This window comes from Sycon ciliatum, chromosome 1 (genome assembly GCF_964019385.1).
Source record: "Sycon ciliatum chromosome 1, ocSycCili1.1, whole genome shotgun sequence".
Taxonomy (NCBI): domain Eukaryota; kingdom Metazoa; phylum Porifera; class Calcarea; order Leucosolenida; family Sycettidae; genus Sycon; species Sycon ciliatum.
The window spans coordinates 4,006,829-4,020,739 of NC_088643.1; the positions used below are offsets into that span (position 1 = coordinate 4,006,829).

Here is a 13,911-nt window from a genome sequence, read left to right on the forward strand (position 1 = left end):
CGCTCCGCCGTCGGATAGCCCGCGGGGTCTGGTGATCGAGCTACGCCGCGTCACTGATAACCTAGGTGCCGCCTTCTCGGTCTTCTCGCTGCCGCCCGCTGCTGGAACTGGTGATGGAGTTTTTGCCGCTTTTCCCGTCGCTGTTTCCTTGGCTGGTTTGTCGTTCTTTGCAGCACCATCGCCAGCTTCACTTATCGTAGCCAGGTTGCTGGTGACAGCTTGGTCTGCAGTAGGCTCGGCGTGGCCGCCGCCCCCGCTGTCGTCTTCCTCTATGGCCCTCTTGGGTAGGATACCCTCCAGTAGGCGAATGGCCTAGCCAAGCAACAACAGTCAGTCAAATATAGAATGTACAGGGTAAATGACATGAAGGTTATGTTGCAAAAGAAGGATCCACGAGCGGGATTCGAACCCAGCACCCCTGTAGTACCGGGACAGTGTCCTACCGATTAGGCTACCAGGGATCACACACACACATACACACCCGTTGCTCCTTCTTGCTAGAGTTATCCCCATGAACTGATGCAATATAAAATAATCTGGTGGCAATACCCCCCCCCCCCCCCCCTTCCCCGCATATGTGCGCTCACATCTGCCCTGACCACTCACGCTTGGGCACCCGCCTGTCCATCCCGCATACATACACATACATATGCACGCGCGCTCACACAAACACAACAAACACAAACACACACCATTCCTACGTCTTTCCCCTGCCTCCTCCACACACAAATGCATGTAAGCTACCTGTGTTATATAGTTGCACTCCAATACGTCCATTTTAGGAATTAGAGAAGTTGTGTTGAAGTCGAGCACTTTGGGGAATGTCTCCTCAAAGAGTTTCATCAATGTTGTGCGCTCTTCATCAAGTCGTGTCAGCATCCATCCCTAGCAGACATTGAAGACACAATCATAAAAAATCAAACCTTATAGTTGTGAGTGAACATGGAAGCAGAGTCAAAGTTGCGAGGTCCAGTCCTCGTGATAATTCCCTCCGGGAGCAGGGAATGGTTTATATGTATAATTTCCAACATATTTCATGCAGTCAACGCCTTATCATACTGTAGAGTTGTTGTCTGTCATCCAGCGTTGCAGATGTACTATCCAGGTTCTATGATCCCGGCTTGACCTGTATTTAGAGACCATTGGTCTTGATCCACAGGCGGTCTTTTTAGACAGGTGGCTCATATAATGTTCAGCTCTGAAAGTGTCGGGAAAGTTGAACCTGTGTAGTGCCTGAGGTGACCGGTATCTCAATACAGGTGGTCTCTAAAGGCAGGGTCTCAAAAGACAGGTGGTATTTCAAGACAGGTGGTCTCAAAAAGACAGGTGGTCTCAAAAGGGAGGGTCTCAAAAAGACAGGGGTCTCAAAAGACAGGGGTCTCAAAAGACAGGGGTCTCAAAAGGCAGGTGTCTCAAAAGACAGGTGGTCTTTCAAGACACGCGGTCTCAAAAAGACAGGTGGTCTCAAAAGACAGGGTCTCAAAAGCAGTTCAAAAGGCAGGTGTCTCAAAAGACAGGGGTCTCAAAAGGCAGGGGTCTCAAAAGAGGGGTCTCAAAAGACAAGGATCTCAAAAGACAGAGGTCTCAAAAGGCAGGGGTCTCAAAAGGCAGGGGTCTCAAAAGGCAAGACAGGGGTCTCAAAAGACAGGTGGTCTCAAAAGGGAGGGTCTCAAAAGACAGGGTCTCAAAAGTAGTTCAAAAAGCAGGGGTCTTAAAAGGCAGGGGTCTCAAAAGGTAGGGGTCTCAAAAGGCAGGGTCTCAAAGACAGGGTCTCAAAAGACAGGGTCTCAAAAGGCAGGGGTTTCAAAAGACAGGGGTCTCAAAAGACAGGAGTCTCAAAAGGCAGGGGTCTCAAAAGACAGGGGTCTCAAAAGGCAGGGGTCTCAAAAAGCAGGGTCTCAAAAAGCAAGGGTCTCAAAAGGCAAGACAGGGGTCTCAAAAGACAGGTGGTCTCAAAAGGACAGGTGGTCTCAAAAGGACAGGTGGTCTCAAAAGACAGGGTCTCAAAAGGTGGTCTCAAAAGACAGGTGGTCTCAAAAGGACAGGTGGTCTCAAAAGGACAGGTGGTCTCAAAAGACAGGGTCTCAAAAGGTGGTCTCAAAAACAGGGGTCTCTCAGGGCAGATGGTCCCTAAAGACAGGTAGTATCTAAAGACAGGTGGTCTCTTTGTGCATGCAGTGGTCATCTAGCAGTGTTTCCTATAACCTGTATTGGGTGACTCACCGAAAGTATGGGCTTCCAGTCCAGTGCGGATGAGCTCATGAACACCATTCCGTTTCTCGATACAGTGGCCGGGGAAGCATTGTCGATGTTGTGCGGCTCGAAACAGATCTTGCAGAGTGGTGCCATGGAAATACGATCACCGTTGGCCAGTGTCAATGTCTTGTTGTCGTCCAGTACACTGTTCAAATTTTCAATCCAAATAGCATCCACCGGTCCGTCAAGGACGATCCAAATATGCTCGCCTGCGCACAGAGTACCAGCCATACCAAACACACGGTGAACATCCACGTTTGGGATGAGAGGAGTACGATCATGTGCATCGAAGACTGCCCACACCTTGGGGGGGGGGGGGGGGTCTCATATTTGGCAGGTACATACAGCTCCAGTGTATTCGTGAACATGACCCCACAAGGCAATAGTTGGTAAATGCCGTAACATCACAAGAAAAGCTAATGTGCTCCAAAAGTCAAAATAATTGTCCAGGCGTACACTCACGCCCTGTCTCTTTTCAGACAGTAGGACAAATAAAACTGGTATATTGCTATGAACATCAGATTGTATGTCGAAATGGCTGAGCCACGCAAGTGAAGTTGCTGACCGAACACAGAGTGCCCAACACCAGGAGGTAAGACATGCATGTACAACAGAGGGGGGGGGGGGGGGAGGGGCAGAGCTAGAGTAACTACCCCCGACCCCCCCCCCCCCCCCTCTCTCTCTCTCTCTCTCTCACTCTATATCTCCCTGTTCTGCATGCATTGCTTTAGCTATCCATGCATCTAACCTTTCTTCGCCTTGTGTGTTCGTCGCCACAGTGTGGAGAAGATACCGTCAGTCCAATCGTTGGTGGCAACGTCGAGACGTCCGAACATCTGCGGCGCTGTGATGGCCTTTGGATTCATTCTCATCTCACGATGTGGTTGACCGCAGTCGGTCATGGCCTTCATCAACATTTGAATGCACTTTGTTTTGCCCGCACCGCTGGGACCCAGGGCCATCATGCCATGGCGTACACGCTGGGTTTCAAACAGCTAGAGATGTCGAGCACGGCAGGTGTGCACACACGCAGACATGGCCACAAACAAGTCCAGAAACACAAACACACACATTATGAAAAATACAAAGTGAACGTGAACTGGGCTTTGCCTGTTCACCAGCGATTCAAAAATTTCTCGCACGTGACCCAAAAGTTGGCCGTCGGTACAACCTTGAAAAAGCTCTATATAGAACCATACCTGAATGAGTTTCAGCACCCACGGTGGGTGCGCAATCAGCCCAACCTCTCTGACATTAGCCACAATTGCTGCTTCCAGATCTGGGTAGCCAGCTTTGTCCAGAACGATTCCCGGAAAGAGATCGTCAATCAAGCTCAAGAAAAGCGGCTCGTCTTCATCGACTAGTTTGGACAAGTTCATGTCCCTGAGCACACGCATCACGGTCGTGCTCTCGCTGTCGTTCGGGTTCTGACGCTTGACATTGCCCAGCGTTCGCAGCACGGAGAGGATGTTTCGCAATCCAAAGTCGTAGTGCACTTGTTTGGAGAGCTGCTCTTCGCACAGCTTGTAGAGCGTGTAAAACTTTCTCGACAGGTTGATGTTCTCCAGGAAACCAGCACTGGCAAGTTTGACACGGATGATAATCTGGGAACACACCAAAAACCAAACACAAGCACTCAGTAACCATCAGAATTGATTCCTGGAGCAGTGGAACTACACTAGGGCCTGCGTACAGCACCGCAAGCCATCTAGAACGACACAGAGCACAACAAGAAGAAGAAGAAGATCTAGCAGGAATGGAGTTAGCCTGGGAATAGATTATCTATCTCTCTATCTACGTCATTCCATAACACACTCCATCATTGTTAAAGTAGCAACACTGTGACAATGTCTCAAATGCAGACATCCAGGTACCATGCAGGCAGGTCTCTTCCATATTTAGAGGTAATCCGATTCCAGAATGTGTTCTGTACTCCGAGGTGTTCAGATTGAGGAATTCAGTGAATAGAGGTGTTGTACACATGCAAATGGCCAGGGAATTCCCCAAGCTTGATGACCTCATTGTCATGGGCATGCCATTCACCATCCTTCTGCGCCACAAAGTTAAATATCAATATTTTTAAAAGTTCTCTCATGTAATGGAATTGCATGATTTGCAGTTCAGTATAAAGTAATCAATCTTCTCCTTCGATCTTGTTCAAATAATTCTCTAAATGTACTGATGTTTTGACATCATAGTTTTTCGAAAGATTCCAATAATTTAGTTATCATATGTTGACTCGCTTTGAATCGCTGATCAGAGCATGATCATGTGATCTGATCATGCTGTGCGCCATTTTTGCTATGGTTCTTTGATGCGCGTGAGGGCATGAACCTCGCGGCATCAGGCTGGCTTTTGTGGATCTTTTTACTCTCCTTTTAGACTAATTCCTGTAAACAAGCCGTATTTGGGGTCTTGAGTGTGTGGTCGTGAGGGATCGAGGGAGCCTACAGACGGAATTGGTAGTGCTCTAGGGTCCGACCTAAAGAAGAAAGGAATTCGATTACAGATTTTGGTACCGAAACCCACGTGGATGCCCCGGAAAAGTCGTCGTGGTCGTGGAAATACAGTCCAAAAACAGCAACGTGGTAGTGCTGGTTGTGAGCAGACTGATCAAAGTTCGAGTGTCAGTGCTGTCAGTGTGACAAATTTGGACGTCGCGGACGATAAAGGAACTGTTGCGCGTGCTGGTGAACACCTTGTATGCACCATGTCCTCCAAATTCGATTCGTATTTGAAACAGTATCGTGGAGCTCGCGATGACTTTGATGTCTTTTGGAGAAAGTTTATGGTGGCTGCTCAACTTCAACAATGGACAACAGAGGAAAAGCGAATGGCACAACTTCCGTTATTCTTGGATGGAGATGCCTTTTTAGTGTGGGATGAGCTCTCTGATGAGGATAAGAAAAAAGAGAACAGTGTGAAACAACGGCTGCGTGATGCCTTCACGCTGTCGACAGGCCAGGCGTATGGCCAGTTTGTTACGCGCACCCTTGGTCGCGCCGAGAGTGTGGATGCCTACGCTGCGGATCTGCGCCGGCTGTTGATCGCAGCCGGACATAAAGTCGAAGCAGACGGCAAGTCACCCATGCTCATCGAGCAGTTCATAAGGGGCTTGCCGTCGACAGAAGCCAACCAATTGACATCGAATGGTGACACGTCATCAATTGGAGCCTGCGTGGCATATGTTCGTCGCCTGCGCACTTCGGTGTCGCACATGTCGGGTGGTGTGTCAGCCGTAGCAGCGTCTTCGGTGAAGTCGTCATCCTCATCCAGCGGGCGAGGACGATCCAGTTCAGTGCTGTGCTTCGAGTGTCATGAAGTCGGGCATATTTCACGGAACTGCCCGAGTAAAGTTAAGAAACGTCGAGATGGTGCTAGTGGTAACTCAGGTTGGCGTCTGATCTGTCACTTTTGCGATGCGGAGGGACACCTCAAGAAAGATTGTCCCGAGAGAGAAGCGTGGAAGAAGTCCCGCAGTAGTAAGACGTCAGCATCTGCTGCTGCTCCAGTTTCTGGTGAATCCGTTCATCACGTTCTGTGTGTGCCATCGACAAATGTTCGTCTGCCTCGCGTGTACGTCGATGCAAAATTGCCTGGCGGGGAGGAACGTCGTGCTGTTGCAGTGGTAGACACGGGATCCTCCCAAACGTTGCTGTCTGCCCAGTTGGCTAAGGCCTTGCACTGCCAGCTGACCCCCTCCAATGCGCAGATTTCTGCAGTCGATGGACGGCCATTGCCAGTCTTGGGCGCTACCAGAGTCACACTATCACGACAAGACTCGGCGAATGTTGTGCTGCCGCAGACAGAGGTGGAGGCGCTCGTTGTGGCAGATCTCAAGTCAGTGTGTGCAGATGTACTAATTGGCTTGACCCTGATATCAGCTGTGGGTGAGGTTCGCGTACGCTACGATGGCGATGATCTGGCGTCAGTGGTCTTTACAGCTGCTGAACCTGTCTGTGCTGCCGCAGCAAAGAAGCCAGAGCATCCACTACCGTATGTGTCAGTGGATGAGGATGAGGTCGGTAACGTCACACTTTCAACGAGTGATGGCAGCGTACGCTGGAATAATGTACTGAGCCGGTGGGAACTGACATGGCAATGGAATGATGGCGTCGGTCCTGAAGCCAGTGTTGGGTCGGGTATCGGAGAATACTCGCGCCATAAGTTGACGGCAGAGCAAGAGAAGTTGTTCCAAGATGAAGTTGATCTGTGGATCCACAACGGCTGGCTGGTCCCGCACGATACATCAGTTCATGGTCCCCCACAGTGTGTTCTGCCGCTCATCCCGCAGGTCCAAGAGCACAAACAGTCTACTCCAGTGCGACCGTGCTTGGATTACCGGTCGCTGAATCGTCTTGTGAAGTCCGAGCCTGGCAGAGAGGCCCCTATCTGTGGAGACAAGCTGCGCAAGTGGCGCAAGGCTGGTCCTGCACACGAGTATGTCCTCATGGACATCCGGAAGGCCTACCTGCAAGTTCATGTAGCAGAGCAGCTTCAGTGCTTCCAGATTGTGTTGTGGAAGGGCAAAAGATTCGTAATGCAGCGCATGGGTTTTGGATTATCTGTCGCTCCAAAGATGATGGACGCCATAGTCAAGTGGGCCCTGCGCGATGTTCCGGGAGCCGACAATTACGTCGACGATGTGTTTGTTGCGAAGAATCACCAGGTGGAAGCCGAGGCAAAGTTAGCAGAGTACGGCCTCGCAACGAAACCTGCTGAACAGCTGCCTGAAGCTCGAGTGCTGGGCTTACAGTTGCAGCAGGATGCAACCGGCGAAGTGACATGGGTTCGCCGTGACATCGATGTGTCTCTACCAGTGCGTATCACCAAGCGCAGTCTGTTTAGCTGGTGCGGTCGCGTCATTGGTCACTACCCGATCTGTGGGTGGTTACGTACAGCATGCAGCTTCGTCAAGCGTCTGTCATCCGAATGTGGCAGCTGGGACAGCGAAGTGTCTGACGTAGTGTACCAGTGCTGTCGTGATCTATCTGCTCGTCTGTGCACCGAGGATCCAGTGCGTGGCCAGTGGCATGTTCCAGTCAGTACCGGTAGAGTGCAAGTGTGGTGTGACGCATCTGACCTGGCGTATGGTGTTGTCCTGGAAGCAGGCGGTGTAACAGTGGAAGACCGCGCGTGGCTCAGGGCCAAGGACGACAAGCGGCATATCAATGTCGCAGAGCTTGAAGCCGCCATCCGAGCTCTGGAATTGGCTGTTGACTGGAACGTCAGTGAAGTGCACCTCCTGACCGACTCTAAGACTGTACACGGGTGGATTCAAGCTACATTACGGAACGCGTCCCGTGTCAAAGTGTCGGGTCTGCAAGCCCTTCTGGTGCAACGTCGTTTGGCTATCCTGTCGGACATGATCGCTGTTGCTGGGCTCAAGGTCACCATCGCGTGGGTGAAAAGTGAGCAGAATCGTGCCGATTGCCTGACCCGTGTTCCGCACCGATGGACAGCTCTCGCCAAGACTGTTCTCAAGTCTGCAGATGAGCGTCGCCATGAGGGTACGTGTGGTATCTCTGTTTCTGTGCCGTTGCCATCAATATCATCGGTTTTTGTCTCACTTGACAAGATAGCTGCTGAACAGCAACGTGATGAATTGATTTGTGCCACTATCTCTGACTTGGTAGCTGGTAAGCCTGTGTCTGTGGCTGCATTCAAGCGTGTGCAGCATCAGCTTGTAGTCGTTGAAGGTGTATTGTACCGCAGTGTAAAGGACCCGATAGATGGTGAAGTCGCAGTGCCCGTTTTACCTATGTCGCTCCGTGAAGAGGTATTGTCGTCTGCACATTCTGCTACTGCCCATGGCAATTGGGAGGCCATGTGGCGCAGTATCCGCCGTCGGTGCTATTTTCCCAAGCTAGCTGAGAGTTGTCAGCAGTACGTCCGAGACTGCAGCCCTTGTCGTTGTGCCAGCTCTATGTCTGCTGGCCCAGTTCCGAAAGTGCGTTCCGACTCGCCCAGCCGACCGTGGGAAGTAGTCCACATTGATACCCTTGAGTTGGGTGCGTGTCATAGTGGCAGGTATCATTGTGTGTTGGTCTGTATTGACTCTTTCACAAAGTGGGCAGAAATTATTCCGCTTCAGAGACATGATGCGTCCAGTGTTGCTGCCGGCCTGGTGGAGTTGTGTACCCGATGGGGTCCTCCACGTGTCATTCGCAGCGACAATGGGTCAGAGTTTTGTAATGCCATGGTCTCTGCATTGTTTGATGTCTTCGGTGTGCATGTTCGCCACGGCGCAGTTCGCCACCCGCAGTCGCAGGGCAGCGCTGAGCGCTTTAACCGTACCCTGCTGAATATGATCCGTAAGACCATTGACTCGTCGTCTGATTGGTTGACAGAGCTCCAGGTATTACTGTATTACTACCGTACTCGCCCCCATGCTGCCATCCAGATGTCGCCAATGATGGCCATGGTCAACTGGGAGCCATGTGACCTGATCGTAGAGCGTCCTGTTGTCGAAGGTTCGCTTATGTCCTGGTCAGCTGAACTATCACTGAAGTGCGCTCGGATTCGTGACTTTGTCAATGATACTGTGGCCGAGTCTGATGCTGTTTTGGCTGAAGAGAATGAGTGTCCGTTTGTCGTTGGTGCCCCAGTTCTTCTCCGTCGCCCAGAACGTCACCAGAAACGGATGACTCCATATGAACCTGGTTGGTCTGTAGTGCATATCGTGTCACCGTCTACCGTTGTCATCAGCAGCACCAACTCCAGTACCGGCCGGATTAGTGAGAAAACGGTCAATGTGGAACTGTTGAAGCCTAATGCGTTGCAAACAGAGCCAGCCCCAGCAGCACCTGCAGATGGTGCCGCTGCAGAGAATGACAGTGACAGTGCCACGTATGTCCGTGTGTTGCCAGCAGCCGAGCCCTCAGTTATGCGGGCATATGGCTTGCGTGATAGGGCTGCTATTGTACCACCAGCACGGTATAGTCACTAACTTTCCGTTGTTGGCCTGCGTGTGCGCATCTGTGTGGGTATGTGTGCGTGCGTGCGTGTGTGCATATGTGTGTCTATTCAAGTCATGTGTATGTTCGTGACATCTTCTTTGCCTTACTTGTTTCTGTTTTATTATTCTTGTGCTTTTATTTATAATGTCATCAGGCGGTGAGGTGTAGTATAAGTTTGTTGATGACATTCAGGTATTCATTGCATGAATGGTTATGTCATCAGGCGGTGAGGTGTAATGGAATTGCATGATTTGCAGTTCAGTATAAAGTAATCAATCTTCTCCTTCGATCTTGTTCAAATAATTCTCTAAATGTACTGATGTTTTGACATCATAGTTTTTCGAAAGATTCCAATAATTTAGTTATCATATGTTGACTCGCTTTGAATCGCTGATCAGAGCATGATCATGTGATCTGATCATGCTGTGCGCCATTTTTGCTATGGTTCTTTGATGCGCGTGAGGGCATGAACCTCGCGGCATCAGGCTGGCTTTTGTGGATCTTTTTACTCTCCTTTTAGACTAATTCCTGTAAACAAGCCGTATTTGGGGTCTTGAGTGTGTGGTCGTGAGGGATCGAGGGAGCCTACAGACGGAATTGGTAGTGCTCTAGGGTCCGACCTAAAGAAGAAAGGAATTCGATTACACTCACTTCCCTCACACTCTGAGCCCCCTACTTATCTGCTGTGGTTGGCTAACACCACCTCTCCATATTGGCCGGAGTTCCCCCTGTGCCTTGAGTTGTTGCAATACATAATTCAATTATCCTTTTTCTGTTGATATCACCTCTACCACTACACTGCGCTCTCAGCCGACTAGACCCGCCAATCCTTTCCTGGGTGCTTCAAAAGCAGCATAGTACTATTTGGCTATGAGAAACACGGCTAGTTACCTGACGATCAGGTACCATCATGGCAACTGTTCTGAAGTTGATCTTAAGATTTTCTGGCAACTCCTGTCGACCGGCGTAGCCAGGGTTCTGCAGTTCAGGAGAGCAGCAGCAGCAGCAGCAACAACAACAATAATAGTGTCTATGAAAGAATGAAGAGCAAACAGACGGTAGTTAGAGAGTTACGTAGGCAAGCAGGCAGGCAGGCGGGCGGGCAGGCGGGCAGGCAGGCAGGAACAGGCCAGACTGGAGAAGAGTAAGGAGAGTAAGGACCCGGGTGGACAGAACGGTTGCGCATTCAGGAAGCAAGCGCACAGACGCCAATCAATATAGCCAAACTAGATCAGTGATCCACACCGGGTTATTGGTGCACTACCACAACCAGTCCCTAAGCACCAGTACCACTGACATGCACCAGAGACAAATAGTGGACATGATTAGCTGTTCAGTTACGTACCATGGTCAGGAAAAGCCCAAATTCTGGATTCATTGAAACAATGTCACCATCAGTGAAGGTGAAAGTCGGCTTGCGATCTTTCTTACACTGCAGAATGATGGCAATCTGTTGGGCGGCTACTGACAGTACGGGTAGCTCTATACGATTGAATTCATCAAAGCAACCCCAGCTACCTGACTGAGCCAAGCCTGGACGAGAGGATAGAAGTGCAGTAAGTTAAAGCAGTATGCACATACACACACATGCACATACACACATGCACACACACACACACACACACACACACACACACACACACACACACACACACACACACACACACACACATGCACACATGCACATACACACATGCACACACACACACATGCACACACACACACACACACACACACACACACATGTACACACCCATATGCACACACCCACATGCACACAAACACACACAAGCACGTACGCACGCACCAACACACATACACACACACACACACACAAACACACACACACACACACACACACACACACACACACACACAGAGAAGATCAGCGTTTGCGCAAGTCAAAACTCTGATTTTGGTATGTGTACCAATTGAAGTCAAGAAAGAGAATAGCTCAGGTAGCTACCATGCACCTTGACAATATTATCTACTTACCGGTCTTGCTCAATGAAATGCGGGGTAATGGGTGTGTTAGCACCCAGCACCAGTACACAGCCAGTGTTTGCAGGCTCAGGGCGGCAACACAGCGCCCTGCACCGGTGCGAGACCCCGTGAAGACAGTCGAGGCTACATAGTGCCGGTCCCTTGCCAATTTACAGCCCAATAAAAGTTAGTCACAGGTTCAGGGCCTCACACCAGTGACAGGTCAGTGTTGGCAGGCTTGGGGCCGCTACTACACAGTGACTGGCTTTAGCTGACTCAGTTACATGACCAGATTTCATTGAACAACTAACCCGGGGCACTGTTCTCTACTATGTAGTGATTGCATACACACCAAGGATAACTTGCGTAGGGGAAACAGCTGTGTTGACAAGCTGACGGAACAGCACAATCTACAGTGGTGCTTTCAAATTTGAACGGGAGCAGCCAAAACGTGAAGGAGGGCACAGCGACATGCAATGTTGCCTTGACTACAACCCTGGCTTCGTCACCGGCTAGCAATACAGACCCAAGCGGAGTATGTATAGAAATGATTGGTAAGCACAAAGCTGTCTGGTAGGCTACACATTTACCTAATAGTATCACTCGCCCACTGCAACCTCATTGTATCCACTCAGTGTGCATATATATGTACTGTAATGTCTAGCAAAGTGTCCCTTACCTGCACGGTGTATTCCCAAAACTATTCTCACAATCTCCAGTGCAAGTCTGGATCGTATACATTGTGTTCAATGAGTGGACAGCATATGAACCATTCACGCACAAAATGACAACAGTATGCTCACATATGCTACTTCTCCATAAGCTCACCTTTGTAGATACGTCCCAACCCACGATAGTCCATCTGATCAGAACAGTTGAAGACGACAACGTACTTGCCCAGTGCCTTGCCCATGTCCTTGGTCGTCTCCGTTTTACCAGTCCCAGCAGGACCGGCCGGGGCACCACCCAGTGCCATGCCCAGCGCCTGTGCTAGGGTGATGTAGCAGCGATCAGTCAGCGGTGTGATCACCAGACGATCCGTGCAGCCCAAGAACTCGTTCTGGTATACGAACGTTACGTCGGTGATGCAGATCTCCGTCATGTTGGTGTCAGCCTTAAAGTAAAACCGTGTCTGCTTTAGCCACTCAAAGTCGGTGTGGGAGCGAACATCTGTCGACACCTAAACAACGACGTTGGTGACAATGACAACAACAAAGACAACGATGATGACAACGACAACAGCAACAACATCAACAAAAACACCTGAAAACAAATGTGCTGTTGAATGATGCATGTGTTCAGGAAAAGGGATTTAGAGAGAAGAGCCTGTGGAGATGCAGTGTGTGTGTGTGGGGGGGGGGGGGGGAGGCTGTGAGGAGAAACCCATGACAGACTTGAACCAGGTCTTCATTCCCAACTCTGTGGTGCTTGTTCAGAACCAGTACACACAGGACACGGACACGGCCATGGTCTGTGGAAACAATGTGCATGGCGAGCAAACAGAACAGTTGGTAATTCAAATTCGAACGGTTACACGTCCAGGCCACACAGTACCTTCCCTATCAGCATACAGTGAAACCTGTGTAAGACGACCGCTCAAGGGACCTTCAAAACGTGGTCTCTGTTGCCAGGTGGTCTCCTTATCCAGTGTCATTCGACCGGAAATAGCATCCCTTGGTCTGGTTGCATTGGTCTTTTGCGACAGGTGGTCGCCTTGTCCGAGTGGTTGCCTTAACAGGTTTTACTGTACCAACAATGCACTGGACAAGAGAGGAGTGAGCATGCACAGACACTGCTCAGAAGAAGAATTACCAGCTCATCAAAGATGTCTCGCTGGTGAACGTGAATGGTGATAAGTGTCTCAAACTTTGTCCTCTCCAGCTTGGTGAGGTTCTGCAATGTGGTGTCGATGAGCTTGTTAAGCAGACTCTGGAAGCTCTCGTTGGTCTTGTTCATGATCTCCTTGTCATCAACGGCCATACGCAGTGCTCGCTGTGCGTCTCGCGTCCAAGTCATTTGGATGGCCAGCAAGCCGACCTGCAACGACAAGTTGAACATCACACAGAACAGTGCAGACAATACACACAAGATAGCAATAAGTCAATGTGAATCAGACTGTGCTCACGGTCATCCTATGGGGCACCGCTGTTGAGTAGAACGTACTAATAACCTTCATCCCTGTAGGATTCCAGCATGCTGTTCACTGCGAGGACTCTAGGGCCTTTGCTACATGCTGCTTACTGCACAACTACTTGAAGTAAGCATGCACAACTCTTTTTTTAAAGTTATGTCAAGTGCTGCTTTTCCTGAGTGCCATTTCCTTTGGCTTGGTTTGATGTCACATGTCATTATATTCTGAAGTCCCTGAGTGAGAAGCCAACAATCCTAGGCTGCTATAAACACCGTACTTGCCTCAAGTCAAGTCATGATCATACAACCAACTATCTGAACTGACCTGAGCTGGCGAGCTCCACACAAAATCCATCAGACTGAACTTCTTTGAGCTTAGAGACGAGTATGCTTGCCGAATTATCTCGTGCAGGGATCTCTGGGCTTCCATCAGTAGGTCATTCAGCCAAACCTCTACATTACCTTGAGCAAAGATCGGCTTTATTAACTTCATACAGTACAAAAGGAACAGACAGACAAACACACAATCACATACACACGCACACACGCGCACACATTCGAACACACATGCAAACCTTAGGCC

At 49.9% G+C, this 13,911-nt stretch overlaps 1 protein-coding gene across 1 annotated transcript in view; it reads right to left on the reverse strand.

Annotated features, from left to right (window-relative positions):
- Window positions 1-13,911, reverse strand: part of LOC135810404 (dynein axonemal heavy chain 5-like) — an 85,574-nt gene that overhangs the window by 39,970 nt on the left and 31,693 nt on the right. Inside the window, exons 31-40 of the mRNA XM_065323901.1 lie at window positions 13,654-13,815; window positions 13,011-13,235; window positions 12,027-12,378; window positions 10,561-10,748; window positions 10,107-10,193; window positions 3,456-3,860; window positions 3,005-3,251; window positions 2,224-2,465; window positions 745-885; window positions 1-312 (exon numbers count right to left, since the gene is read on the reverse strand). The exon at window positions 1-312 is cut by the window's left edge and continues 229 nt beyond it. Of these exons, the coding sequence (XP_065179973.1) occupies window positions 1-312; window positions 745-885; window positions 2,224-2,465; window positions 3,005-3,251; window positions 3,456-3,860; window positions 10,107-10,193; window positions 10,561-10,748; window positions 12,027-12,378; window positions 13,011-13,235; window positions 13,654-13,815 (2,361 nt within the window). The remainder of the gene's footprint in view (window positions 313-744; window positions 886-2,223; window positions 2,466-3,004; window positions 3,252-3,455; window positions 3,861-10,106; window positions 10,194-10,560; window positions 10,749-12,026; window positions 12,379-13,010; window positions 13,236-13,653; window positions 13,816-13,911) is intronic.